This window comes from Pan paniscus, chromosome 14 (assembly GCF_029289425.2).
Source record: "Pan paniscus chromosome 14, NHGRI_mPanPan1-v2.0_pri, whole genome shotgun sequence".
NCBI classification, from domain to species: domain Eukaryota; kingdom Metazoa; phylum Chordata; class Mammalia; order Primates; family Hominidae; genus Pan; species Pan paniscus.
In genome coordinates, this window is record NC_073263.2 from 95,059,085 (window position 1) to 95,086,532 (window position 27,448).

At 36.9% G+C, this 27,448-nt stretch overlaps 1 protein-coding gene across 2 annotated transcripts in view; it reads left to right on the plus strand.

Moving 5' to 3' along the window:
- GPC6 (glypican 6) overlaps positions 1 to 27,448 on the plus strand; it is a 1,178,972-nt gene that overhangs the window by 294,419 nt on the left and 857,105 nt on the right. For both annotated transcript variants that reach the window (XM_034936849.3, XM_003832020.8), the window contains exon 2: positions 14,988 to 15,146. In XM_034936849.3, coding sequence (XP_034792740.1) covers positions 14,988 to 15,146 — 159 coding nt within the window. The remainder of the gene's footprint in view (positions 1 to 14,987; positions 15,147 to 27,448) is intronic.

Here is a 27,448-nt window from a genome sequence, read left to right on the forward strand (position 1 = left end):
TTGGCTTTGGCTCTGTGTTCTGAAATAGAAGCAACAGTCTGGGACTGAAAATTGCAAAACCTGGATCAGTTACCTTGGTTCACCTTGTCGTGATGATAACCCTTCTTGTGACAGGTGGTGATTTTAAGCACATAGTAGAACCATAGTCCCCACTGTCCACCATTCTTAAAATAACTACCCTATTCTGCTCCTCCTCATTTCTCTCCAGGTAATTCATTACTGTACTTTGGCAGTCAGAAATGTGAGGAACTGATTTTCCTTTGAGGCAAATAGGTTTTTGCCCTGCAGATCTATGTGGGTAGTGGAAATGCGGACTCTCTTGGTCTAGGGGCTTTTCTATTAGATTTGGGACTCAATTAAGTGAAAGAAGGAGCCAATCAATAATATATAGTACTCTTAGCTCCGAGGAGTGGCATGCTAGAACCGGCGCATATTGGTTTGTGAGAACCGATTGTTAAAATTTCAGGAATTTTTGAATCTCTTCCTAAGAACAGCAATTATTAAAAATAAAATGCATAAATTTACAATTAAATAAATTACGTTAAAATAAAAGTGGTGGACCCCAAAATACCGTCAGTTTCTAATTATTTTATTAATAGTTATACTCTTGATGTCTGTCATACCTGCCTGGAGGAAATACTACATAGAAGATACTATGCAAATCTCTCCCCACTTCAACATTCATGACACAATTTTGGCAGCTAGAAATCAGCTGTGTTGGGAGTATTTATGTCATGGAAATTGGTATAATTTGGGAATTATATTGGAGAATACATCCATTTTAAATTAAGAATTTCCCTCAGAACTGGAGAGTTGGTTAACACAATACTGACTCCATTTATAATATCTCAGATACTGACATTGACGGATACTGAAAAGGGAATAAAAATAATATGCAAAGGTCCTAAACGTTGGGTTAAATGGATAATCATAGGCAGTCATGATGAGTGCCATTGTAGACCTACTGGAAGATGACAGAGCTAGTGCAGAGGTTCCCAAGTATTCTGTTCATGGAGTCCCAAGTGTCTGTATCAGCCAAGGTTCTCCAGAAAAACAGGACCAATTATATGTAAGAACATATATATTTTACATATATATTTACATTTATATATTATAATGATATATAATATATATGATAGAGGGAGAAAAGGCTTTGTTTTAAGGAATTGGCTCATGTGGTGTAAGACTGTGAGACTGGCAAGTCTGAAATCTGCAGGGCAGACTGGCAGACTCAAACCTTATGCAAGAGTTGATGCTGCAGTGTTGAGGAAGAGTTTCTTCTCCAGGATGCCTCAGTTTTTGCGTATAAAACCTTTCAACTGATTAGGTTAGGCCTGCCCACGTTATGGAGGGTGATCTCCTTTACTTAAAATCATCAGATTGTGGATGTTAACCACATCTACAAACTACCTCTACAGCAACACCTACATTAGTGTTTGATTACATTACTGGGTGCTATGACCTAGCCGTGCTGGCTCAAATCTATTACAGTGTCCTACTAATTTTTCTGTGGCATCCTAAACCAGAAGAAATACTAAACATTTTATTTATTAAGTCCAAACAATTCACTATTTGTATCCTAAAATCTTAGTGACCATTTGAAAACATAATACATATACGTTGTAAAAATTTATTTCATACATAGTCACAATTATTTACTAATGGATAGCACACAACTTCTCAAGCCCTAGAATAAAGTTGGATACCACCACCCTCATTTCCTGCTCCACATGATTTTCATCTGCTGCTAGGGAAATGGAAAGTAAGGAAAAATGCTGCTTTGCAATGATATGATGCTATTAAAAGGACGGTAGTACTATTTAATGTTGAAACTGTGGACTACCTCCAAGTAGTTTCTGCACTTTTCTACAGATGTCAAATTTCCCTTGAAAATTTTAAATCTCATGGTGCTTCCAAAAGCTTCCTGTTTTGCCCAAGTGAGCCCTGTCACAGTGAATACGAGGATATTTTGTACTTCGCATAATAGAATCAAAATGCTCCCATGTTTTGTCGTCAGCTCTGTAATGCATAACCACAGTTTTCCTGGACTGTTTGCATATAGTAAGAAAAGTTGCAGCATTCAGATTTTCTCTCAAGATCTTTCTATTCATTATCTTTTAAAAATTGGTGCTGAGAAATACAATGAAATCTCTCTGTGTGTGTGTAATGTGAGTGTGTGTGTATATGTGTGTAGTTGTGCATACAAATTCCTGATTATCTTTTGTGTTGAGACAGCGCTTTAAAATGTCTAAAAATTTTATCGGTATAAATTGAATAAATTGTATATATAGTTAAAACAGGCAGAAACTTCCTTTATTTACAAATAACCAAGTAATTTACAAGTTTAATGATTTTATAACATACCAAGGCCAAGGTTAGATGTGAGAAAAAGAAAAGATAGCTTTTCTCACTCCAGATGCTTTCTGCTTTCTAAGACTGCTTTGCCTTCCCACACTGCCCACTCCTCACCTCCCATACGCTTTATCCCTTGATTATTCTGATCACACCTTCTTCTATGCTCATCCTCACCCCTAAACAGTTCAGCTTCTCTGAAACAGGAAAGTCAACCAAATGGTAAGGGCCAGAAACACTGGCAGAAGAACTAAGAAGTTTCTTCTGTGTCATCTAGAGTAGCATGTTTAAATTCTGTCTGCATAACCATTGGACCTGATTTAAACAATTAGCTAATTGGTCCCATTTAAAGGAGCTATTTTTTGCAGAGTGAAAATTTTAGAACTACAAGAATTAGCATTTAAAGTTTTTATCAGGAAATTGACATCAGCAAAGGATGACAATAATACAGGTAGTTTGAATGATAAGGTCCCCTAAAGTAGAATGTTAATTGAATTTCCTAAAACCTGTGTGAAAGTTGGAAGATTTCTGATTATTGTGTTGAGCAACTTCACTAAACAAGAGCAGCCCTGAGAGATATGAAAGGATCATTTATAATACCTCTTTACACTGTAAAATGTTGAAAAGTGCTTATTTGGAGGTTTAGGATATTTGAACTTAAGGAAATGAACTGGAACACACATTTTAAAAATGTGGCTTCCCTACATTCTGCCATTCCCAATTAGGTTGTATAGGAAATGTATGAGACGAAAAACAGTCCAGGTCTATTAACTCCAGTTTAAATTATCTTAGCTATCAGAAACTCTAGCTAAATTCTAAAGTATTCTAAAGTATTTCACTTCCCTCCACCTGTTTCCTTAGGTGTGGTTAAATTCCTTAACATCCTTGGCACCAGATGAACAAACTGTATGTTTATTTGAGGAGACATGTCGAATGATGAGAACACTGTTACTTGGCACCAGATGTGCTTGTTGACTGTGGGAATTTCAATAATTCTAGGATGAAAGAACTCTGACATAGACTGTATACTCTGAAGAGGGCCAACTCTGAAATAAATATTGCCCTCTGATCAATTGGAATTTGGTGTTTCAGAAACTGAAGCTCTCTGTTTTGTGAGATCTTGCCATCTTCTTTTTTGGTGTGAACTGGTTTTTATTGGGGTGTAGGACACGGGGTAGGAAATGTCACCTTGGTGTATGGCATGCCTTACACATTCTAATCTTCCTGGGGTAGTTGATGGAACTATTTCTTCTTCTTGAAGTTGCTCTTGCTGTCAGCCACCTCTTTAGGTCCACTGCTGACCATCTCCTGCTTGAGAGAGAAATCTTCCAAGGATTCGTCCAAGAACTTACTTTTTCTTGGAGACATCCTGTTGCTTGCCCCTTCAGGATCACTAACTGTTTCCTCCTTGGGGGATGATTTCACCCTATTGGGAAGCAATGGTTCAAACAGAGGAAGTGGCTGCTGAGATCAGTAGGAAGCTGGAGAAACAGGAGAAGAAGCCTTAATGAAGGGAAAGAAATGACTGGCTCTGCTTGGCCTTGCATCTGCAGAAAACAGCAGTAGTATTCTGAAGGAGTATGAGGAGATGGGTGAAAAACCCAAAATAAGTAAAAGCAGAAGCTCTAGGAGGCTCCTCAGGAGAATGGAATGGAAGGCCCATCTCTCTCTTTCTCCAAACTCAAGAAAAAGAAATATTTTTCCAAGGAGGAGTTTGTTAGTAGCAGTCTTGCCATCACCTTTCAGCTTTGTAGATTTTTACTTTCTATCTACTTCCTAGGAAGGACAAAAATAGTAACTTCCCTCTGCACTCCAGAGCTCTATAAAAGCCAAAAGTTAGTTGGCTGAAGTCTGTGAAATGTGACTCACTCTGGGCACTTCATTTCTGTTGTTTGTCTGTTTGTTTGGGATGTGCATCGCAAGGTCCCTGAGTGTCACCTCTGAGGGCGGAGAGCTTGCTGTAGCAGACCTGCAGAGGCTTGCTTGTGGGGTTAACGAGGCCCTCCTGTCTCCTCCTCTTTCCCACCACGCCACTCACCAGGTCTATTCCTGGCCATTTTCAGGCTCAAGGTCATCCCTGGAGGGAGTGGGATCTGGCAGAATCACATTTCTGCTGTCACCTCAGCATCTTGTAGTGAAAATGAACATCTGGGCAAGCATTTGGGAAAATATCTTGTGAAGAGCAACACGTAAGTTGAAAGAGGCATGCAGAGTGAGGAGCAGCCTCATCTCTTCTTTGGAAAACAGATGACAATTTATGGTCTGATCATATGTCCTTGAGCTCATTCTGCAACTTCCTGGTAGAACTCCCTTCTTTCACATTTACAGTTTCTCTTTTTTATTTTAGAGCTTGTGAAGAGCTCTGTAAAAAGGTGGGGACCCAAGGAACTCACTGGCATTCACTTCAAGTGCCCTAAGAAAGCATCAACCTGTGTAATCGTGGTTATGTGGCCCTGTGTCTGCTTTTGTATGACATGAACCTACCATAATGATTTGCCCATAGAAACTTTCCAATAAAGATTTGATGAATAAGGGTATAGCTATTGTAGTTTCAGCTTTTCATGTTCTGCATTTTTGGTCTCTTATCCTGATTTTATTATTAGTGGTCCTGGGAGTGTCTGGCTCCTTTTCAGTTGAGCTAAGTGTTGTGTCTAATTATATATTAGACATATTATGAAGAACCTTTGGCAATTTGAGAAAGGAATATGAGTGGGAAACTCATAAAAGGATTGCACTTTCTCCTTCTTCAAAAGTTATAACTTTGGAATAATTTCATTGTTATATGAAATACTTGTAGGTGTCAGAAGGTAGTTCTGCTGAGAATAGGAATTCTTGCTGTTTGGAGAAATTTAAACAGAAAGGGATGGAGTTGGATTCTTCATGCAGTGAAGTAGCTGCCATGATTTCACCAAGTAAATATTTCAGGCACTGCTGGTCACATGGTCTCTGCCATAACTGCTCTGCTGTTGTAATGCCAAAGTGGTCATAGACAATCCATGAATGAATAAGTGTGGCTGTGTCATTATGAAACTTTACACCTAAATTTGAATTGCATTAAACTCTCACATGGTCAAAAGAGTCTTACGATATGTTTTCCCCAACCATGGCTCACTGATCCCAGAAAAATAGGTGATGGACTGTGTTTGACCCATCAGCCACCATTTGCAGATACTTTTTTAGGAAAAAAAAAAAAAAAAACCAAGGAGAACTGATTTTCCTTAGCTTCTCTGATCATTCATAATTGTCAGAATTTTAAGGAATATCGGCAGGCTCAGATCAGTGGAAGAGAAGAGCTACACTTCAATCTTTCAGTTATCCCACAGCCTTCTTCCTATCTAGTAACATGTTACAAAGAAAGCAAGGCTCAGACTGAATTCAGCCACACATTCAGACATTTACTGGCTAGTAGACCTCAGTGATGAGCCTGTATGTTTGGGAATGTCACAGTACTCTCTCCCTCATGCTCTAACAAGCACTTTGCATGAAAGATTTACTCCAAGGCTGACACAGTGATCTTCCAACATCGGGATGCTTCAAAGTTCCAGCGATGTCTGTGAGCAGAGTTTCCCCTGGGTGGTGTGGGAACACGGGACTAGCATCCCAGATCAAGGAATTAGGTTGCCATGCCTCTGTGATTCTCAAGTCTCATTCATGCAGTGGGAGGAGAGACTATATAACCTTTTGGGCCAAATTCACTTTTTAAATTTTTTACTTTTTAAAAATTGGTAAAATATATATAATATAAAATTTACCATTTTAACCATTTTACAGAGTATGTTTAATGCCATCAAGTGCATTTGTATTGTGTAATCTTCACCGTTATCCATCTCTAGAACTTTTTCATCTTCCCAAACTGAAATTCTATAATCGTTTAACAGTAACTCTCCATTTTCTCCTGCCCCCCAGCCCCAGGTAACCACCATTCTACTTTCTATCTGCATGATTTCATCTACTTCGGGCACCTCATATAAGTGGAATCATGTTGTCTTTGTCCTCTTGTGATTGGCTTATTTTGCTTAACATAATGTCCATGTTGTAGTATGTGTTAGCGCTGCATTGCTTTTTATGGGGAAATAATAGTCCATTGTATGTGTATACTAGAAGTTGTTTATCTTTTCACCTGTGGATGGGTGTTTTGGTTGTTTCAACCTTTTGGTTATTGTGAATAATGCTGCCAATCCCATAGCTTGAACAACACCAATTTCACCTATGAACATTTATTTTTAACATCTCTTCTGCCCATTAGTAAATCCTCATATTGATTTAGTTAATACTTTTTGAAAGCTTGCCATAGCCACCCCAAGTGTGTAGATTCCTGTTTGAAGTACTGTAAATGGTAACTGTTCCTAAAGGTATAGATTAAAGTTTATATACACACATGCATACCAGTGTTTATACGGAAGCCTTTTAAAGTAAATAACTCAAGGCAGTATTACACAGGCAACAACATTTTCATTTTGTCAATTTGTTTGTTATTCCCTAAACAATTTGAAAATATTCCACAAGAGTTAACTGTTAAGCTACTGGTCTCTTCTGAATGAGGGATAATAATGAGTGGTGCCTGCTTAGACTTTGTGATGTGAAAGTTTCCTGAAGATAACTCCATCACCCGCGCCCCAAATATCTATGTCTCTTTTCCTCCCAGAAAAATTTTCGTAAGTTTGCTGTTGTCATAACTTAGCAACATTAGATGATCAGACATAGCTTAGAGACATTAGCAACTGTTAATTACTTGATCTTGCTAAACCTTTACTCTTTTTGCCATGATATGAGGAGGTTGTACCACCTTCCAATAGATGGATAGTTCTTGTTAATTTAACTTTTATGTCTGGAAAAATTTTGAAAATGGTGAAAACTATCTTGCATCTACTATACTTAGTTTGTATTTATTCACTTAAATTTAAAAAGAATTAAGAGAAAATAAATGTGCAATGAATTATTCTTTGTTGACATCAATCAGTTATCAATTCCAATAATAATTAGATAATAATAGATTGATTATTTTGAAGAAACCTATTTCCTCTTATCTAGTCATTTTGTGTGTTTACACATGTGGAGTTTTTGTATTTTCACTTATTAGAAATTATAATAGTAAAGAAAAACTTTTGATATCCTCATAGCAACATTTTTAAATCATTACTTAGATATATTTCATATTATAGTTTATAAAATTAAAATATCTACTTTAATGAAAATTTGCTAAGCTCTGAGCTAAACCTTTTCCCTATTTTATCTCCTAGCCTGTTATCATCATTTCCATTCTTACAGATGAGGAATTGAGTTGTTAAGCATTTCCTTCTCACTTCATATAGTTAGTAAGTGGTAAGGTCAAATTACAATGTCACCTTTTAATACCCATATTAATGTAATTGTTACTTAGATATCACACTAGAAATAAGAAATTAAAGAACTGAAAATATCAGGAAGACTTGTTATTTTTAAAATCTCAAAAAATATAATACAAAAAATTTTCAAAAATGAATAGCACTTTCATATTGAGTGAAGGAAGAGCAAATCATGGTATCTTGCAGGATGAAAGGTTGTCTGTATTTTTGGACATGAAATCATTGCAGTTTAAGGGACACCCAGCCCAAGTGGAAACATAAGCTGGAACTACAAGCCCTTTCTGGGTTTATGTGGGAAAAAAAAAAAAAAATGTAGTGGCCATGTTTCTGGTTCATTGTTAAGCTGTCAGGGTAACCTTGATGTCTAGATACTTAAATTTTTCTTCTAAGTAGTAGTAGATAAAAATTTCCCAGAGATTTTTCTCCATGTGTGTAGAAGTTTAGAGTCATGGAGATATATGTAAGAAGCTGCCTTACTAATTCAGTGCAGTATTAGATTGTTCATAGAACTGGAAATGTTCTTAAGAGGTCAGCTCATTTCTTTATGTTTATATGTATTCCTGGGAGTAAGAAACCTAGAGAGATGAGGAGATGGAGAATAGAGAGATAAGTATGGAGAGAGAAAGTGAAGAGACAGCAAGATAATTTAAATCACTGACAATTGTGCTCACATGCCCCAGGCCATGAATAAAACTTGGCCAGGATCAGCGTTTTGCTGCCTTAACTTTCTTAAGGTGATTGAAACTGAAAATAGTATTCAAATAGTCACGCAAAGAAGTGGGAGGGCTTCTGCCATATTCCTAAGAAAGAGATGATGAAATTAACTGAGAGCCACAGAAAAACATCAATCAAAGTAGAGTTAAAGGAACTGACTGAGAAAGTCACCTACTCTCTGGGTGATATTCACAAAACCCTGTATTGGGTACTCTACTGATGAATTTAGTATGTTTCCTTCAGGAAAGATTTTCTCTTTATGCACTGCCCTTAACATCTATTTCACCATAAACCATAACTCCACTGAATGTTCTATTTTTTTAAATACTCATGGGTCTGAAAAAAGAGAACATGATCATTTATTATAATATTCTTTTGTTATTAAGAAAAATAACAAATGACAATATAAAAGTCATTAAAACACTTAGAGATTTTGATTGTGGATATTTGATTTTTGTCCTTATAATTTGGGCTTGATATCTTATTAAAAAGAAAATTAGTGATTGATGGACCATTTGCTTTTGATAGTCAACTTATTCTATCCTAGGGTCTTTAGCTCTAGAACCATGCTTCTCAGTGGGATGTGGGTATCATAATCACTTTGGGAAGAATTTCACAACTCGCAGTGTTCCATTTTGGTGTTGTCGAAATCATCACGTGAAAGATGATCGGGAATACCCTTGTAGTTGAACAGGTTTAGTTATAATTTATTGCAAGACCAAGCATATATCACGGAGAACCATGTCTCAGTAAGAGGATCTCGGAAAGAATTTATTATAGGATATGGGTTTTGGTTATGTGTTTTAGGGGAGGGTCCATAGAGTCAGGGGCTCACGCGGAATTGGATGCTGTCAGAAAGCAGAGTTAATTCTATAATAAGGTAATTCTCTAATAAGGCATTTCAATAAGTCTTGCTGACAAAATGGAAGACTAGCACAAGGATAAATCTGTGATTAGTAAAGAAGTCCATCATATTAGCCAAGAGAGGAAGTGCTTGGTACTTTTTTTTTTTTTTTTTTTGAGACAGAGTTTTGCTCTTGTTGTCCAGGCTAGAGTGCAATGACGTGACCTCAGCTCACTGCAGCCTCAGCCTCCCAGGTTGAAGCAATTCTCCTGCCTCAGCCTCCCAAGTAGCTGGGATTACAAGCATGCGTCACCACTCCCGGCTAATTTTGTATTTTTAGTGGAGACAGAGTTTCTCCATGTTGGTCAGGCTGGTCTCAAACTACTGACCTCAGGTGATCTGCCTGCCTTGGCCTTCCAAAGTGCTGGGATTACAGGCGTGAGGCACCGCGCCCAGCCGCTTGGTACTTTTTGAATGGCACAGTAACCTTGTTTTCTGTGCTTAGACAAAACTATGAAGTGGCCTTACTTGGTCGATTTTTTTTGTGGTCTCAGAGTAGTCTTGTCTGAGGTTGGTATTCTGTGAGAATGCTTACGTGTAACAGCAGAATGAATGCCAGGCTGGCTTCTAAAGGTCAAGGGCTGCTTGTTTTTTCATTCTTCACAGCTACCCTCTGACCTCCTCTCTAGCAAAACTGTAGTGACTACTAAGCTTTAATAACCTATTTCCCAGTTTTTGTTACAAAATATTTTTATCATACAGAAAAAGTAAAGATAATGTATTAAGTACCATATATCCATCAAGCAGCTTAAGAAATAAATGATTATAGATAAAAGTATTGGAGTATTTCTCTGAAATCCTAATCCTTCCTAGGAGCGAATTATTAACTTGAATTTGATGTTTATCATTTTCAAGAATAATGCATTTCCTCTTCTTTTAAAAATACATATATATTTATTTTTTGTCTCCTTTTCTAGAAATTTAATAAGATATACCTTTATTTTTATTTTGTTTTAATTGGCATAAAATAATTATACAATTATACATATTTATGGAAGGTACATAGTGATCTTTGATACATAAAATGTTTAGTGATCAGATAGGGGGATTAGCATGTCTATCATCTTAAACATTTATCATTTCTTTGTGCTGGGAACATTCAATATCCTCTTTCTAGCATTTTGAAACTATGTAACATATTATCGTTAACTATAGTCATCCTACAGTGGTGTAGCACACTAGAACTTATTCCTCCTATTAGCTATAATTTTGTATCCTTTAACAAATCTCCTTATCACAGACCTCTTACTTTCCTCTACCCTTCCCAGCCTCTAGTATCCTCTGTTCTGCTTTCAACTTCCAAGAGATCCTTTTTTTAGCTTCCACATATGAATGAGAACATGCAATGTTTATCTTTCTCTTCTTCACTATGTCGCTTAACATAATGTCTTCCAGTTTCATCCATGTTGCAGTGAATGATGGGATATCATCCTTTTTTTTTTTATTATTATACTTTAAGTTTTAGGGAACATGTGCACAATGTGCACGTTAGTTACATATGTATACATGTGCCATGCTGGTGTGCTGCACCCACTAACTCGTCATTTAGCATTAGGTATATCTCCTAAAGCTATCCCTCCCCCCTCCCCCCACCCCACAACAGTCCCCAGAGTGTGATGTTCCCCTTCCTGTGTCCATGTGTTCTCATTGTTCAATTCCCGCCTATGAGTGAGAATATGCGGCGTTTGGTTTTTTTGTTCTTGTGATAGTTTACTGAGAATGATGATTTCCAATTTCATCCATGTCCCTACAAAGGACATGAACTCATCATTTTTTATGGCTGCATAGTATTCCATGGTGGATATGTGCCACATTTTCTTAATCCAGTCTATCATTGTTGGACATTTGGGTTGGTTCCAAGTCTTGCTATTGTGAATAGTGCTGCAATAAACATACGTGTGCATGTGTCTTTATAGCAACATGATTTATAGTCCTTTGGGTATATACCCAGTAATGGGATGGCTGGGTCAAATGGTATTTCTAGTTCTAGATCCCTGAGGAATCGCCACACTGACTTCCACAATGGTTGAACTAGTTTACAGTCCCACCAACAGTGTAAAAGTGTTCCTATTTCTCCACATCCTCTCCAGCACCTGTTGTTTCCTGACTTTTTAATGACTGCCATTCTAACTGGTGTGAGATGGTATCTCATTGTGGTTTTGATTTGCATTTCTCTGATGGCCAGTGATGGTGAGCATTTTTTCATGTGTTTTTTGGCTGCGTAAATGTCTTCTTTTGAGAAGTGTCTGTTCATGTCCTTTGCCCACTTTTTGATGGGGTTGTTTTTTTCTTGTAAATTTGTTTGAGTTCATTGTAGATTCTGGATATTAGCCCTTTGTCAGATGAGTAGGTTGCGAAAATTTTTTCCCATCTTGTAGGTTGCCTGTTCACTCTGCTGATAGCTTCTTTTGCTGTGGAGAAGCTCTTTAGTTTAATTAGATCCCATTTGTCAATTTTGTCTTTTGTTGCCATTGCTTTTGGTGTTTTAGACATGAAGTCCTTGCCCATGCCTATGTCCTGAATGCTAATGCCTAGGTTTTCTTCTAGGGTTTTTATGGTTTTAGGTCTAACGTTTAAGTCTTTAATCCATCTTGAATTAATTTTTGTTTAAGGTGTAAGGAAGGGATCCAGTTTCAGCTTTCTACATATGGCTAGCCAGTTTTCCCAGCACCATTTACTAAATAGGGAATCCTTTCCCCATTGCTTGTTTTTGTCAGGTTTGTCAAAGATCAGATAGTTGTAGATATGCGGCATTATTTCTGAGGGCTCTGTTCTGTACCATTGATCTATATCTCTGTTTTGGTACCAGTACCATGCTGTTTTGGTTACTGTAGCCTTGTAGTATAGTTTGAAGTCAGGTAGCGTGATGCCTCCAGCTTTGTTCTTTTGGCTTAGGATTGACTTGGTGATGCGGGCTCCTTTTTGGTTCCATATGAACTTTAAAGTAGTTTTTTCCAATTCTGTGAAGAAAGTCATTGGTAGCTTGATGGGGATGGCATTGAATCTATAAATTATCTTGGGCAGTATGGCCATTTTCACCATATTGATTCTTCCTACCCATGAGCATGGAATGTTCTTCCATTTGTTTGTATCCTCTTTTATTTTATTGAGCAGTGATTTGTAGTTCTCCTTGAAGAGGTCCATCACGTCCCTTGTAAGTTGGATTCCTAGGTATTTTATTCTCTTTGAAGCAATTGTGAATGGGAGTTCACTCATGATTTGGCTCTCTGTTTGTCTGTTGTTGGTGTATAAGAATGCTTGTGATTTTTCTACATTGATTTTGTATCCTGAGACTTTGCTGATGTTGCTTATCAGCTTAAGGAGATTTTGGGCTGAGACGATGGGGTTTTCTAGATATACAGTCATGTCTTCTGCAAACAGGGACAATTTGACTTCCTCTTTTCCTAATTGAATACCCTTTATTTCCTTCTGCTGCCTGATCACCGTGGCCAGAACTTCCGACACTATGTTGAATAGGAGTGTGAGAGAGGGCATCCCTGTCTTGTGCCAGTTTTCAAAGGGAATGCTTCCAGTTTTTGCCCATTCTGTATGATATTGGCTGTGGGTTTGTCATAGAGAGCTCTTATTATTTTGAGATACGTCCCATCAATACCTAATTTATTGAGAGTTTTTAGCATGAAGCATCGTTGAATTTTGTCAAAGGCCTTTTCTGCCTCTATTGAGATAATCATGTGGTTTTTGTGTTTGGTTCTGTTTATATGCTGGATTACATTTATTGATTTGCATATATTGAACCAGCCTTGCATCCCAGGGATGAAGCCCACTTGATCATGGTGGATAAGCTTTTTGATGTGCTGCTGGATTTGGTTTGCCAGTATTTTATTGAGGATTTTTGCATCAATGTTCATCAAGGATATTGGTCTAAAATTCTCTTTTTTGTTTGTGTGTCTGCCCGGCTTTGGTATCAGAATGATGCTGGCCTCATAAAATGAGTTAGGGAGGATTCCCTCTTTTTCTATTGATTGGAATAGTTTCAGAAGGAATGGTACCAGTTCCTCCTTGTACCTGTGGTAGAATTCGGCTGTGAATCCATCGGGATATCATCCTTTTTAAAGCTGAGTACTATTCCATTGTGTACTTATGCCACATTTCCTTTATCTGTTCGTTTGTTTTTGGGCACCTAGACTGATTCCATATCTTGGCTATTGTGCATAGTGTTCCAGTAAACATGGGATGCAAATGTCTCTTTGATGTACTGATTTCCTTCTCTTCAGATAAATGTCCAGGAGTGGGTTGCTGGATACTATTTGTAGTCTTTTGAGGAACCTCCATACTGTTCTCCATAGACACTATCATAGTTTATGTTCCCACTGACAGTATATGAGTTTCCTTTTCCCTGAATTCTCCCCAGCATTTGTTATTTTTTATCTTTCTGATAAAAACCATCCTAACTGGGGTGAGATGATACATCACAGTGATTTTGATTTGCATTTCCCGGATGATTAGTCATGGTGAGCCTTTTTTTTCTTGTAATTGTTGGACATTTGAGTGTCTTTTAGTTAGGAACTCAAACACCTTAACAGTAAAAAAAGAAAAAAAAAATCACTTCAAAACAGCAAAAGACCTAACGTTAATATGTACTTGTAAACTTTTTTTTATTCTGCTGTTGTTTTAAGTAGGAGCTTAAGCATTAAACTACACGAAGAATCATGAGACACCCTATACTTCACACAAGGTCATAGGACATACTTTTATAAGTACTATTAAACATTATAAATGAATTTTAATCACAGAGTCAAGCACTTTGTTCATTTGTTTTCAGTGTCCTACGGTGACTTTAATAGCAGGAGCAATTTGTTGGTTTTATTTAGCAAGACATTGGGTGGATTTCCATTCTTCCCTCCACAGGCTGTGAGAAAGATTTTTGACACTAACTGAGCTGCTTCAATTGGAAATTCACATTTTATGCAATAACAGGCCATTTTAATTTCATGAAGCAAAGGATTGGCTTCTACTTGCAAATAGCACTAAAGAAAGCAGTGTTGTCGAAAGCAGTAGATAGATCTGTTGAATTAAATACAAGGCTTTCATTCCTTTTATTCTACATTTCCTTATAACGTAAGCATTAATTAAACCCATCAGTGACTTCCTTCTTTCTGGAGAATGTTTTCTGTCTGACAAGAAATGTCAACTTAGCGAATGAGACCTACCATTAAAAACACACTCACTTGGACTTAGAGAAAAGCTGATGCATACCCAGGGACAGACTTGCAGAAAGAGAACCCAAGGGACAGTTATCATCTTTTCTTGCTTTTGGTGATGGGACTAAGTGTCTTTTGCCTTACTTGAAGTTTCCCGAGAAAAGCATACATAGCTGTATTACATCTTGTGTCGTTGTATCACCTGATGTTTACTTGATGTATTAAAAATAAAAGCCAGGAAAAAATGCCACAGTATTTTGAAGTTTTAATGCACCTTCACTTACATGATGAGGAACAGAGACTAAATATCGGGTTCAACTTAAGTCCACCACATGTTTGGAATGTTAGATACACTGATGTGCTGTGGCCCAGATAGAGTTCATGGGGATGGCTGGAGAAGTAGATGGAACAAGCACCCAGAGATTTGAGCAAAGTGTTAGAGAAGTGAAATTTATAACGTCTACCAAAAGTCCTTAGAATGCAATAGTGACATTTAACTTCTCATTGCAGGGGAACACTTAAGAATCTGTCCTCAGGAATATACATGCTGCACCACAGAAATGGAAGACAAGTTAAGCCAACAAAGCAAACTCGAATTTGAAAACCTTGTGGAAGAGACAAGCCATTTTGTGCGCACCACTTTTGTGTCCAGGCATAAGAAATTTGACGGTAGGTGAAATGGTTTTCACTTCACTTTGTTATAGGTGCACTTTTCTATGAGAATCTTGGTATCATATGAAAAATTTTTTTTAAAAAGGGAGCTTTTCTATCCCTCTTAAATATTTATAGCATTGTCTATTTTTAGAAAAAGCATGAGTTTTCTTGACAGTAATTTTTTTTTTTTAGTAATATCTTGGTAAAACCTGGTTTAACAAAGAGCTGTTTTGCATTTGTGCTTTGCCTGTGAGATTTATTGTAAAGATTTAGCTCAAGTTTTCATTATTAGAGGAATTATAATTCAGGTTTTGTTATACTGCAGCTTGTCTAGTTTTCATATGGGGATTCTTCTTAAAAAATAAGCGTAATTTAAGATTATTTGAAATATAACATCACATTTGAAGAGGAAAGGCTTGTTTTAAATGTCAGCGACACAGATTCCTTTATTTTAGACTTTGCCATTGCAATCATATAGCACATTTTACATTGCAGTTATGCATTCTGTATAAGGTTTAGACCCTCTTTTGATATCCTGATTATAAGCAGTCAATGTTATTTCTATATTCTATTTGTTAAATAAACATTTTTATATTACAAATTACGACTGAAATTTCAGCATTGAATTTTCGCATTAGAGCCTGAATAGTTTGAAAATATTCAAAAGTAGTTTGATTCTTTATAAGCAGTATCAACAATGATAACAATAAATTTAGTATTTTTAGAAGGTGTGTTGTCTTTAGTGCTCTAAGAAATGAATGTACCTTACCATGATTTCTTGTAAACCAGACTTGCACCTTGTGGTGAACCTTCTTTTGGCTCCGTTGGTCCTACAACATTACCCTAGAGCAAAAGAGCTGCTATTAATTTTCTTCTCTCAGTTCAGTCAATGCACAGCAGAGCCAGTTTAGGAAAGGTTGGCCAAAGTTTTTATGTTTCTTTTTTCTTTCCTGTGTAGTAGGTAAAATGTTCCATTTTATTGCTGTTTTAAACTATTACAGCAACACTGAGCTTTTTCAAATTGGTTCTCAAAGTTACGGAAGACAGGTCTACCTGGTATTTTCAGTACAAATGATGTGACGTTTTCTGTGTAAGTGACTGGAGTTTCATCTTTCTGCAAGTTTGTTTCAACATCCTCACATTCTGTCTTTGGCTCTCCCTTGTGTATAACTATATGTGGATGTATATGAAAATAATTTTTATTTAGCGGTGATGCAGTGAATGTTGTTCCCTTAAATGCAGCTAGGGAGTACTTAGGGGTTACTCTTGATTATAGGTTACAAATCCAGTGACATTCAGAAGCCCCTGATAGGACTCTGTGTTTGGAGGACTACACTCTATCACTTCAAGCTACAGCAAATTGAGCTGTTTTGTCATTTGTTACATAAAGCAGGTGATAATGATCTGTTGCCAGTGATTTTGACTTGTGTCTCTGGGAAAACAAACAAACAAACAAACAAGAAAGAACCTCTACTGCGTTTATAAAGCTGTACTCCAAAGTGATGTTAAAATAATTCCAGGACAGTATTCATGGTAGATGATATATATTCTTTAACAAAAAAATATTAAATATTAGGTAGCTTTATGGAGAGTTGACATTTTTAAAACAAGTAAAGCCATTCAACAAGACTGAGCCAGCCAGGCGTGGTGGCTCATGCCTGTAATCCCAGCACTTTGGGAGGCCGAGGCGGGTGGATCATGAGGTCAAGAGATTGAGGCCATCCTGGCCAACATGGTGAAACCCCGTCTCTACTAAAAATACAAAAAAAAAAAAAAAATTAGCTGGGCGTGGTGCCAGGTGCCTGTAGTCCCAGCTACTGGGGAGGCCAAGGCAGGAGACTCACTTGAACCTGGGAGGTGGAGGTTGCAGTGAGCCGAGATCATGCCAGTACACTCCAGCCTGGGCAACAGAGTGAGACTCTGTCTCAAAACAAACAACAAAAACAAAACCAACAAAACAAAACAAGATGAGCCTTATACTTACTTCTTGTATTATATCAATAACTTTTAATATCTTTGCATCTATAGTTTCTAATCCCACATCTGGTTTGTCTTATTAAAGAAACCTCTCTCCACTCTCTCACTTACTCCCTCCCTATAGGTATATAGGTATACTTTGAATTGTTCTAATGTGCCTAAGGGTATGATGTCAATCAGTTTGACAGGACATTGATTTTGCTAAGATTAGATCTGACCTAAGGGAGGATGAATTCTTTAGCAACCATTCATCTTATTGCAGTTGCATTGAGTTGGATGGGAGAGAAATTATGATTTTGTTTTTTTTGGAGGCTTTCAGCCAGAGTGGAAAAAAAAAAAGAGAGAATCTAAATGTGATTCTAATAATCTCAACTCCTGAAGCACTTAGACTTAATAATAATAATAATCATCATCATCAATTAAAAAGTCACTGTCACAATTTCTGCTATTTTCTCTGGGCAGATTCATGAGGGTCAGTTATACACTGGTATGATTTATTTTCTTTTGTCTCAAAGGTGAGCCTGCTAAGTCACCTTCCATGAGTGATTGTGCATTCATGTGGGTAGTTTTCCATTTGTTCCTTTCTTCCTCCCAAATACTCTCTCATGTCACTTTTTGATGAATGTCAGTTTGATGTGAGCACAAAAGAACTATCTAGGTTCAGTTATGGAATGTTACCCTCTTTGAGTTTTATTTTCCCACATAAAACCAATGGTACTATGAAGGACTTTGAGTTTATTTTTAGTAACTTCCTATTTGGTTAGTCATTTTGCATCATTGCTGGAGTCTCTTCCTCCATCTTGTCTATTTTGAGGTTCTTCCTCTGTTTCTGCTTTCTCAGAGGTCTTAATTTGTCATTTGGATTGTGTATGTCTTTGTTGGCTATACACTCTTTATGAAAAACCACTGCTTAATTAAAATTAAGAAAGGTTGATGACTTTTCTTTCTATTTTTATTAAGTACAGCAGCAATTTAAATTGCATACATGTGATCCAGTCCAAGATATATTCAGAGAGGCTGAAGTCAATCACTGGTAATGATTAATCTCTGGTTATCACTTTTCTTACTGTATGAGAAATGCTTTGATTCCATTTAACTTTTTATTTTGTGGCAGTGGTGACTGTTTTGAAAATTTGAGATTCCAATACTGTTAACCTAAAACCGTATTCTATTTATTGTCTTACTTTCTCTGTCTTTTTTAAATTGATATTTTGATAACATTTAGAAGAGACACTATAATTTTATAATTTGTAAAATTATAAATACTCATCGGATGGTAGGAAGTTAAAGTGGAATCAGTACGAGTTATTACCCAACCTTCCTAAGTTTCTATGCTTAGCTCCAGGATTAGCCTAGCATTCATACCTGAGAGGCAACAAATTTTAGAAATATATGATATCAATTCCAGAAATTTTAATTCTTTGGCAGAGAATTTTCTTATAGCTGTATATCTTTTTTAAGTTTTTGAATATAGAATTAAAATGTCATGATAAAAGTCTATGTAATAGAGGTTTCTTGACATTGCTTCTCCAAGGGTCTGACAAGGTATTTGTTGTTTTGCTTTTTTTCTTATTTCTCCAGCCAAATCTCAATTTCTGGCTCTCATTACACATCCCTGTAAGCCTCTTATCCTTTGGTCTGGGTCCTGGCCACTGCAGAAGTTCTCCCTGAACTATGCAGGGATGTTCTCAATATGCTCTGTAGCCAAGCCCAGCTTTTCTGTTGCTCCCCAGGATTAAAATTTTGGATGGATGAAGACCCAATCTAGTACATCAGGCAGAATGATCACATTACTCCCTTCCTTCTCACCTTCCTCTCCTCTGCCAAACACCCCAGGCAACAATTAACAAAAGCATATTAAAACGTAGACAAGGGGAGAGTCATCTTTGTGTACTCACTCATTTTTAGTATTTTTGTGTTTAGTGACTACCCTGTCAAATTGGCGTTTTTGTTTAAGTCCTCTTTTGCCGTTGGCTACCAAGTAGCTCACGTGTAAGAGGAAATGGAGAACAGGCAAATATTCAGCTAGTAGTAGTAGTCATAAGAGGCAACATCTGACCCTGTTCCCTGCTCTTCGTGGATTTTTAACCCTAGGTATTTGAGGCAAACTGCAGTGCAGTCACGCAGATGTTATAATAAATGGCAGAGTCAGGATTCCATCCCAGGCTGAGCACTCCTGGATCTCTGCTCTGAGCCACCTACCACATCATCTCTCCAGTGCTTTCCAGTTCCCAGATGTGCTGGCGTCTTGTGGTCAACACCGCCTATCCCTCTATCTCACCCTGCTGGGCCTGTTCTGTCCTAGTTACTGTGGGGAGGATGTGGAAATGACTGTCAAGGAAAAGTGGAAGATTTGTTTTTAACTCCTACAAAAAAAAAATTACCCACCTAAATATAGTCCAGCCCTCAAGGAATCTGGAGATTTGACAGGGTAAATGACTTGCCAAGTTTCCACTAAGAATGATGAATCCAAGACTGCAAACTAATACTTGAATCAGAATTAGAAATAGTCATGTTATATATAGGAAGTCAATACTTGGTTGAAATTCTCAATTTCTATTTCTTTTGAATGGATACTGTTGAAAAAGTATTGATATTTCTTTAAAAGGGCAGTAGAAATATTGGTGGGTAAAGAATCTACCCGTATCTTTGCGAAAGGCAGGAACAGTATTAAATTGGAATTTGTCCCTAAATTAAAGAGGAATGGGTGTTTTTTGTAAAAGCCTTTGTTGAATCAATGAAGATGTATTCTTATTATTATTATTTACCTCACAAAGCCTAGTGATTTCTGTCTTGATGTAGGCACTAACACCCTATCCTCCAAGAATGTCTGTGGAATATGGATTATTCAGAGGCAGGAGAATTTAATTGAAGGGATATTTTGTTTAGGTTCTTTTTCCTTTGGATTTATTTGAGCTGAAATATATTCACATTTGGAGCTCCATATGAAGTTTTTTGTTTATGTGTTCTTGGTCTTATTATTTTACTTTCCTTCCTGGCTTTTATTAATGTATGTTAATGATATACATATGTCCAGAAATTTTGGCAGCCAGTACATTTTTAAAAGCAAAATAAAAATATTGAACAGTAAGTTCTATCCTTATGAAGAACTTATTCTATAGTAACACCTGCAGACTACCCATTGAACTGGACGCAGAAATAATTTATATACAATGACATAATATTTTTACACTGCAAATCTGCTTGTGTTTTGTTTTTAAGTATCATTTCTCATCTATATACTGTAGAGGTGGCAATAACATAATGATTTTTTAAATATATGGCCTAATTTTCTCAGAGAATACACTTATTTGAAAAGGAAAAAACCCTAAATAGGTTTCCATATGGTGATAGCATCTTTCATATTTCTTGTCACAAGGGTGATATTTTTTGTATGTGTGTGTGATTTCTATTTGAAAACATTCATTTAGAGCCTACCATAGAGAAGGCACTTAACCAAGTATTGTTGTAGATTAAAAAATGACTAATAATGACTAAAATTTGGTCATTGCCTGTCAAGGAGTTTACGTTTTGGGGGAGACATAAGTATAAACCTAAGAGTAAGAAAGGCAGAATTACTTGTATCCTAAAGTAGAAGTCCATTGCAAAGAGGAGGGAGGAAAGTTTTCTATGTAGTGGCATCCAAGAAGACTTTTTGGAAGAGCTTGCAGTTCAGTATTCAAAGAATGTCTAAGATTATGATAATTAAAGAAGTGCCAGGACGAGACAAAATGAATCAAAGATTTTGTATGCAAGTCCACAAAGTCTGTCAGACATATTGTAAATAGTTTACTATTGATTTTATTTTCAACAATGTTTATGTATTGACATTTAGCATATATCTGTTAGATAGATATTCTATCACAATGTTTTATTCCTTGCACCAGCCTGCTACTGTTTTCTAACAACAACAACAAAAAAAACACAATTTCAGGGCATAAACAAGAAGTGTTTATTTTTCCGTAGTACATCTTTGGGTTGACTAGAGATTGGCTGTTCTAAGATGTGCTCATGCAGGCTTGACTCTAAACTATGCATTTAGAGTCATTTTGTTCTGGTCTGGTCTACACGTAGGTTATTCCTTTGAAAGCAGTACTCTGTCTTAAGCTTGTTCTTCTCTTAGTGGAGTTTGGAGATGCTAATATCGACAGGTGGAGGCAGAATGCTCCTTAAAGTCTAAACTAGAATTGCCACACTGTCTTCCTAAGGTTCATAAGCCAAAGGAAATCTCATGGCAATTTCCAACATTAGTGGGACAAGAGATTATACTACTCCCAAGGAAGTGGAGGTGGGGAAAGGAATGATTATTTCTGTATCATAATCTACCATAGTCCTCAAGTGACTGCCTCTTGCTACTTCCCAATGTTTTACTAATCACATTGACTTTTAAAAAATAGATTCCCTAGGAATTCAAGAACAATACTTATTTTCTAAATAAATCACAGCAAGACAGACACAATTGTCTTACTACCCCCAATATCCTAACACACAAACAAATACATGTATAATCATATACACACAAACACTACAACACACACCCCTCTATGATGTTATTAATTTTATACAGATAAATAGATGTAATATTTCCATGTATTGTGCTGCGGCTGTCCTAAATCATTGCACAGAATTATAGGTAACTGCAATTCATAGGGCTTATAATGTTAATCATTCTAGGAAGTAATTAGCTGAATGCCTTCTGTACATTTGCTAGGCTACCAGCTCAGCGACATGTATTCCATCTGAAGGACACTCTTCTTGAAATCAGAATGCGCTGAACTGAGTTTTAGAAATTAGAGAAGCAGTCTCACTGGCATGGGAAAGTAATCTGCCAATTTCCCAAAGGGCAGATCTTCCAAAAATAAAAATCGTCCAATTAGAGATTTTGGCTTTGACAGAGCTATTGAACAGGTTTGTAAATCACAAACGCCTTTCAAGCCTTTCGTTTTTACAATGCTGAAAGAGAAGATCCTGGTAGGGGGTCCTTTAAATGTGGTGCATGTAGAACCCAGATCTTTGTACAACTAGAATATGCCTTCCTTCTCTCCTCCTCCTCCTCCTCCTCCTCCTCCTCCTCCTCCTCCTTTCTCTGTCTCTCTGTCTCTCTCTCTCTCTCTTTCTTTCTTTGAACTTTGACAGATCTTTCAAAACTAAGGCTACACACTGCTGATCATCAGCTCTGGCTTCAGTGATGAACTTCCAATCTTTTTCTAATTCTAAGACCCCTACCACACACCTCAAAGTAACTTGAAATACATTATGCTCCCAGTGTGGTTGTAATATTATCATCTTATTATCACCAATTCCCTTGCATGGTGGCTTTGCTGAGCAGCTGTTTCACAGACAAGCCAATTTCTTTTAAGTATTGCTCTATCAGACTCTGAAACCAGTTCTACCAGAAGGATTCTTGGTCATGAATGTTAATGAGCAGACAAGTATCCTTTCTCTGACAGAGGCTCACTAATCCTTTGAGTAAGTATGGGTGAATTACAGGAGAAATTTTATTTAAGTTAAATTGATCTGCCACTAAGTAGAGAAAACTTATTTTCTTATTTTAATGAAAATCAAGAAAAAATATTTAATGGGGATGTAAATTACAGCTCCCTGGAAACATTTTTGTCTTCTGACTGGAGAACACAGTAGCTCAGTAGACTGGTTCAACTGCATAGTGTGCTTAACACCAGCAAACTCATGATCTCCAGTGAGGCCTGATCTTCAGTGGGACAGTGGGAAATGGAGTAGAAACCACTCACTGTCTCTGGGATTTGGTACCAGCAGATTCTTTATGTTCCTTAGTGATAAGTAATAGGGATAAAAAATTATTCTTTCTTCTTCCACTGAGCCAGTGTAAGATTTCCTTTTTTTTTCCAAAACAAATAAGATAGTAAAGCCATAAGAACAGCACTTGTATGCTTTTTGTATTCTAAGAATATGAGAAAAATAATTTCAGTGAACCTTTATCTGAAAGGATATAACCATGTCCTGATGGAATACTGAGATGGGCAGGTAGAAGGGAATGAGATGGGCCAGGTGCAGTGGCTTACACCTGTAATCCCAGCACTTTAGGAGGCCGAGGCTGGCAGATCAGAAGGTCAGGAGTTCAAGACCAGCCTGGCCCGCATGGTGAAACCCCGTCTCTACTAAAAAAAATACAAAAAATTAGCTGGGCATGGGGGCATGCGCCTGTAATCCCAGCTACTCGGGAGGCTGAGGCAGGAGGATCACTTGTACCCGGGAGGCAGAGGTTGCAGTGAGCTGAGATCGTGCCATTGCACTCCAGCCTGGGTGACAAAGCGAGACTCCATCTCAAAAAAAAAAAAAAAAAAAAAAAAAAAAAAGGAGAGGAATGAGATGGGCAGAAAGATGATCATTGTTGAAGCTGGTTGATGAGTCTTTAGGGAGTTCATAGACTATTCTGGGTTGTGTATAGTTTCTGAATTTCCATAATAAAGAGATTAAAAGAGAGAGAGAAAGAGAGTTGGCCAGCACAGTGCCTCGTGCCTGTAATCCCACACTTTGGGAGGCTAAGGTGGGCGGATCACCTGAGGTCAGGAGTTTGAGACCAGCCTGGACAACATGGTAAAACTCCGTCTCTACTAAAAAAAAAAAAAAATACAAAAATTAGCCGGGTGTAGTGGTGCAGGCCTGTAATCCCAGCTACTCAGGAGGCTGAGGCACCAGAATCGCTTGAACCCAGAAGATGGAGGTTGCAGTGGGCCAAGATTGTGCCACAGCACTCCAGCCTGGGCAACAGAGTGAGACTCTGTCAAAAAAAAAAAAAAAAAAAAAGAGAGCTGACTTGAACGTACACAGGACTGAAGATATCCAGACTGTGAATCCATTGTACATACGGAACAATGTCAGCGGTTGTTACTGCTCTCAATTTTTGTATATTCAACAGTAAATTATACAGAGCACGTCATTTTCAAATTGCAAACCTGAACACAACCTATAGGATTTTGACTCAATTCCAGGCTACTTAGCTTATGCTGCCATCCAATATTCTATTATTATTGCGCTGGAAATGACATCTCTAATCTATCCACATGAACAGGCCTGTTAAAATGAGGCTTAATCTTTAAATCTCCTTGGTAAGTGTGATTGAATTTGTTAAACTTTTGTTTGTAAGCCATATGGACATCAAAATAAGGAAAATATCCAAACCCGAACTTTGGCAAGATTCAAATGACAGTGTAAAGTGTTTATTATCAAATGCATTACAAATAACATTTCCATATCATTCAGTAGTCACTCGGTGATTTTTCACTGAATGACCAACATTGACATGAGCTCCTGGGGTTTGGCATTTTAGCAAATGTAAAAAAAGAGGTAGCTGGCCTAAGCTGTTTTCTATCATTCCAAGCATTCCCTTAGACAAGAAAAGGATCCTGAACCCAAATGTGAAGGAAGAACCAGTGCCCAGCTAAGAATAATTGTGCATGGTCCACAGTGCTCAGATAAATTTTTAAAAATCACTCATCACAGTTTCAGAATGTGCCATTTGTTATTCTTGCAAAAGGTTTGCTATATTCATTAAACGAACAAATATTCTTGGGATAACTATATATAGTAGTTTACGGTCTTCATACTGTTTCCTCCCTTCCTAGCAGTCCAATAGAATATAAACGACTTGAACATGAAAAGCAAACTTTGAAGTAAAATAGCAGGAAATCGGGGCTCCAAGGCCTTTGAATGTTGGAAGAAATTGGATTTCTCCACATATTTTGTTTTATTTTTTTAAATTTATTTGCATGTTTTCTCCTTTTGAAAGAATAGTTCTGTGGTCATTACAGGATTTAGTTCTCTCAGTCTTCCTGTCTTTTTCTCCTTAATCCTTCTAGAGTTGACATTTTATCATTTTCACTTATTTAGTGTTCTTGTAATAGTATTCTTCTAAAAACTATGATCCATTGCATATTCCCTGTTGAAGTCTAAGCTCATTAAGTTCAGAGATTAGGTCCCCTCTTTCTATTTTATCTTCCTATACCTGACTTAATATGAAGCATATTTAATAATGCTGCAGTGTTGTCTGACAATGGTAGCAACCTGTGCAGTCTCAAGGGCACAGACCAGTTAAATGAATTACTTATATTTCTATAATAATTATGACAGAAGAAAATAGGGAACCTTGAATTCTCATTATCCATTAACTCTTAGGGTCCATAAACCTGGAATTCATATGTGATATCAGCAGCATTGGTTCCAGTGGATTTAATGGAACTAATTTTAAATTCCCTGGACAAAGATTGCCTTTACTTAGAGTAAAGCAAGTAGAGGTTCTTATCATAAAAAACAGGATAAACGTGTTTTTCTCCATTGCAAGTATGCACATATGCACAGTCACACACACAGGCGTAAATAAGAAATGTTTAAGATGTCCATGAATTTCCTGGAGAATCAGTTAATATACAGATTGCTGGGTTCAACACCAGAGATGATCATTCTTTGGTCTGGACTGAACTCAGAAAGGATCTCCTGTTCTGAAGCGAGTGTTCTCTGCTCCACCACACTTAACACTGGCTTATGTGGAATTGAGAGGTTAGTTAGCAGGATGTAGAGCTGGGGCAGAGAAATTTGACAGAAGTTTTTGAATCTTTCTTCTGACATATTAAGGTCAGCCAGTAACAGGCCTCCATATCTAAGGTGGCATTCAAGAACCTGTTGCGCGTCAAATAATGACTTTTATGTGTTAACTAAGTTACCCCTTTTTCTTTTCAATTTTGACAGTGAATTATACAATTATACCCAAGATCAACAACTCATTTTAACTTTTGCAGATGTATACTGTGGATTTTTGCATTTTTAAGTTTATGAACTACACAATTATTTTCCTTTTTCCATTTATTTTCTAGTTCATAAGGGCCTAATGTGTGTTTATTTTTCACAATTGGTAAAATACTTTTTAATTTTTGGGTTACTTTTTTTTTGCTAGGATGATATTTTTTGAAGCGCAGTATCTTATTTTATTTTTTTATTTTTAATTTTTGTGGGTAAATTGTGTGTGTGTGTGTGTGTATGTATATGTATATATATATTTTGGGGGTGCATGAGATGTTTTGATACAGGCATGCAGTGTGAAATAAGCACATCATGGAGAATGGAGTATCCATCCCCTCAAGCATTTATTCTTTGAGTTACAGGCAGTCCAGTTACACTGTAAGTTATTTTAAAATACACAGTTAAGTTACAGTTGACTATAGTCACTCTGTTGTGCTATCAAATAGTAGGTTTTATTTATTCTTTCTATAATAATTTTTTTTTTTAACCTGTTAGCCAGCCCCACCTCTCCACCACTCACTCACTGCCCGTCACTCCCCTTCCCAACCTCTGGTAACCACCCTTCTACTATGTCCATTAGTTCAATTGTATTTATTTTTAGATCCTACAAATGAATGAGAACATATGATGTTTGTCTTTCTGCGCCTGGCTTATTTCACTGAACATAATGATCTTCAGTTCCATCCATATTATTGCAAATGACTGGATCTCATTCTTTTTATGGCTGAATAGTACTCCATTGTGTAACTATATTTTTTCATAGCACACTTTGATTCAAACATAAGGTATGGTTATTGTTGAAAACTTGTATAATTTAACTTTAATGTGTTAAGGGATTAAAATGACTTTATGCCTAATTGAAGGAAAAGTGCCTGATCTCTAAGGAATCTGTGATAAGGATGTAATGTAAAATTATTAATATTTGGTGTCATGAAACTTTGTTCAAATAACTTCTGAAAAAATAAAATAAATTGGAAGTCTTAATTCCTGTGTTAAATAGTTTATAATTATAAAATGAAAAGTAGAATACAGTCACTGTGAGCATGAGGGAATTTCCTATTTTCTGGGTATAATATTCCCTCCACACATACTTTATGATATTTTGTCAGTACAACTTCGGACTGCTTTTTCCATAATTGAGGTGGTTGTCTCTATTTAGAGTACAAGTAGAAGCCTACAGCAATATAAATCTGAAGATCTGTGTAATATATTATGATTGATGTTAAAAAAATAGGTTAAGGAAGTACTTACATAAATTCTTCCATTAAGTAATGATTTAAGCAAAGTAGAGATTTAAGGAAAATAAAAACATATAATAAGAACTGTTTAAAATGTTCTCCTTGACCACTAGTCCAAGGTTTACTGACTTTGTTCCCTTGATCATTAGACCAGCCAGGATTGTTCTCATTCTCTGGGCAGTGGCTGAAAACCTTTTACTAAGAGAAGTAGCTTCTAAGAATATCTTCAGGCCTTGAGTGTTCCAAGTCCCCTTACAAATAGCAGATTAGCAATCAGTCAAAACCTTCCGTTAGTTCCACAACTTAGCTTCTGTCTGGCCCATAGAA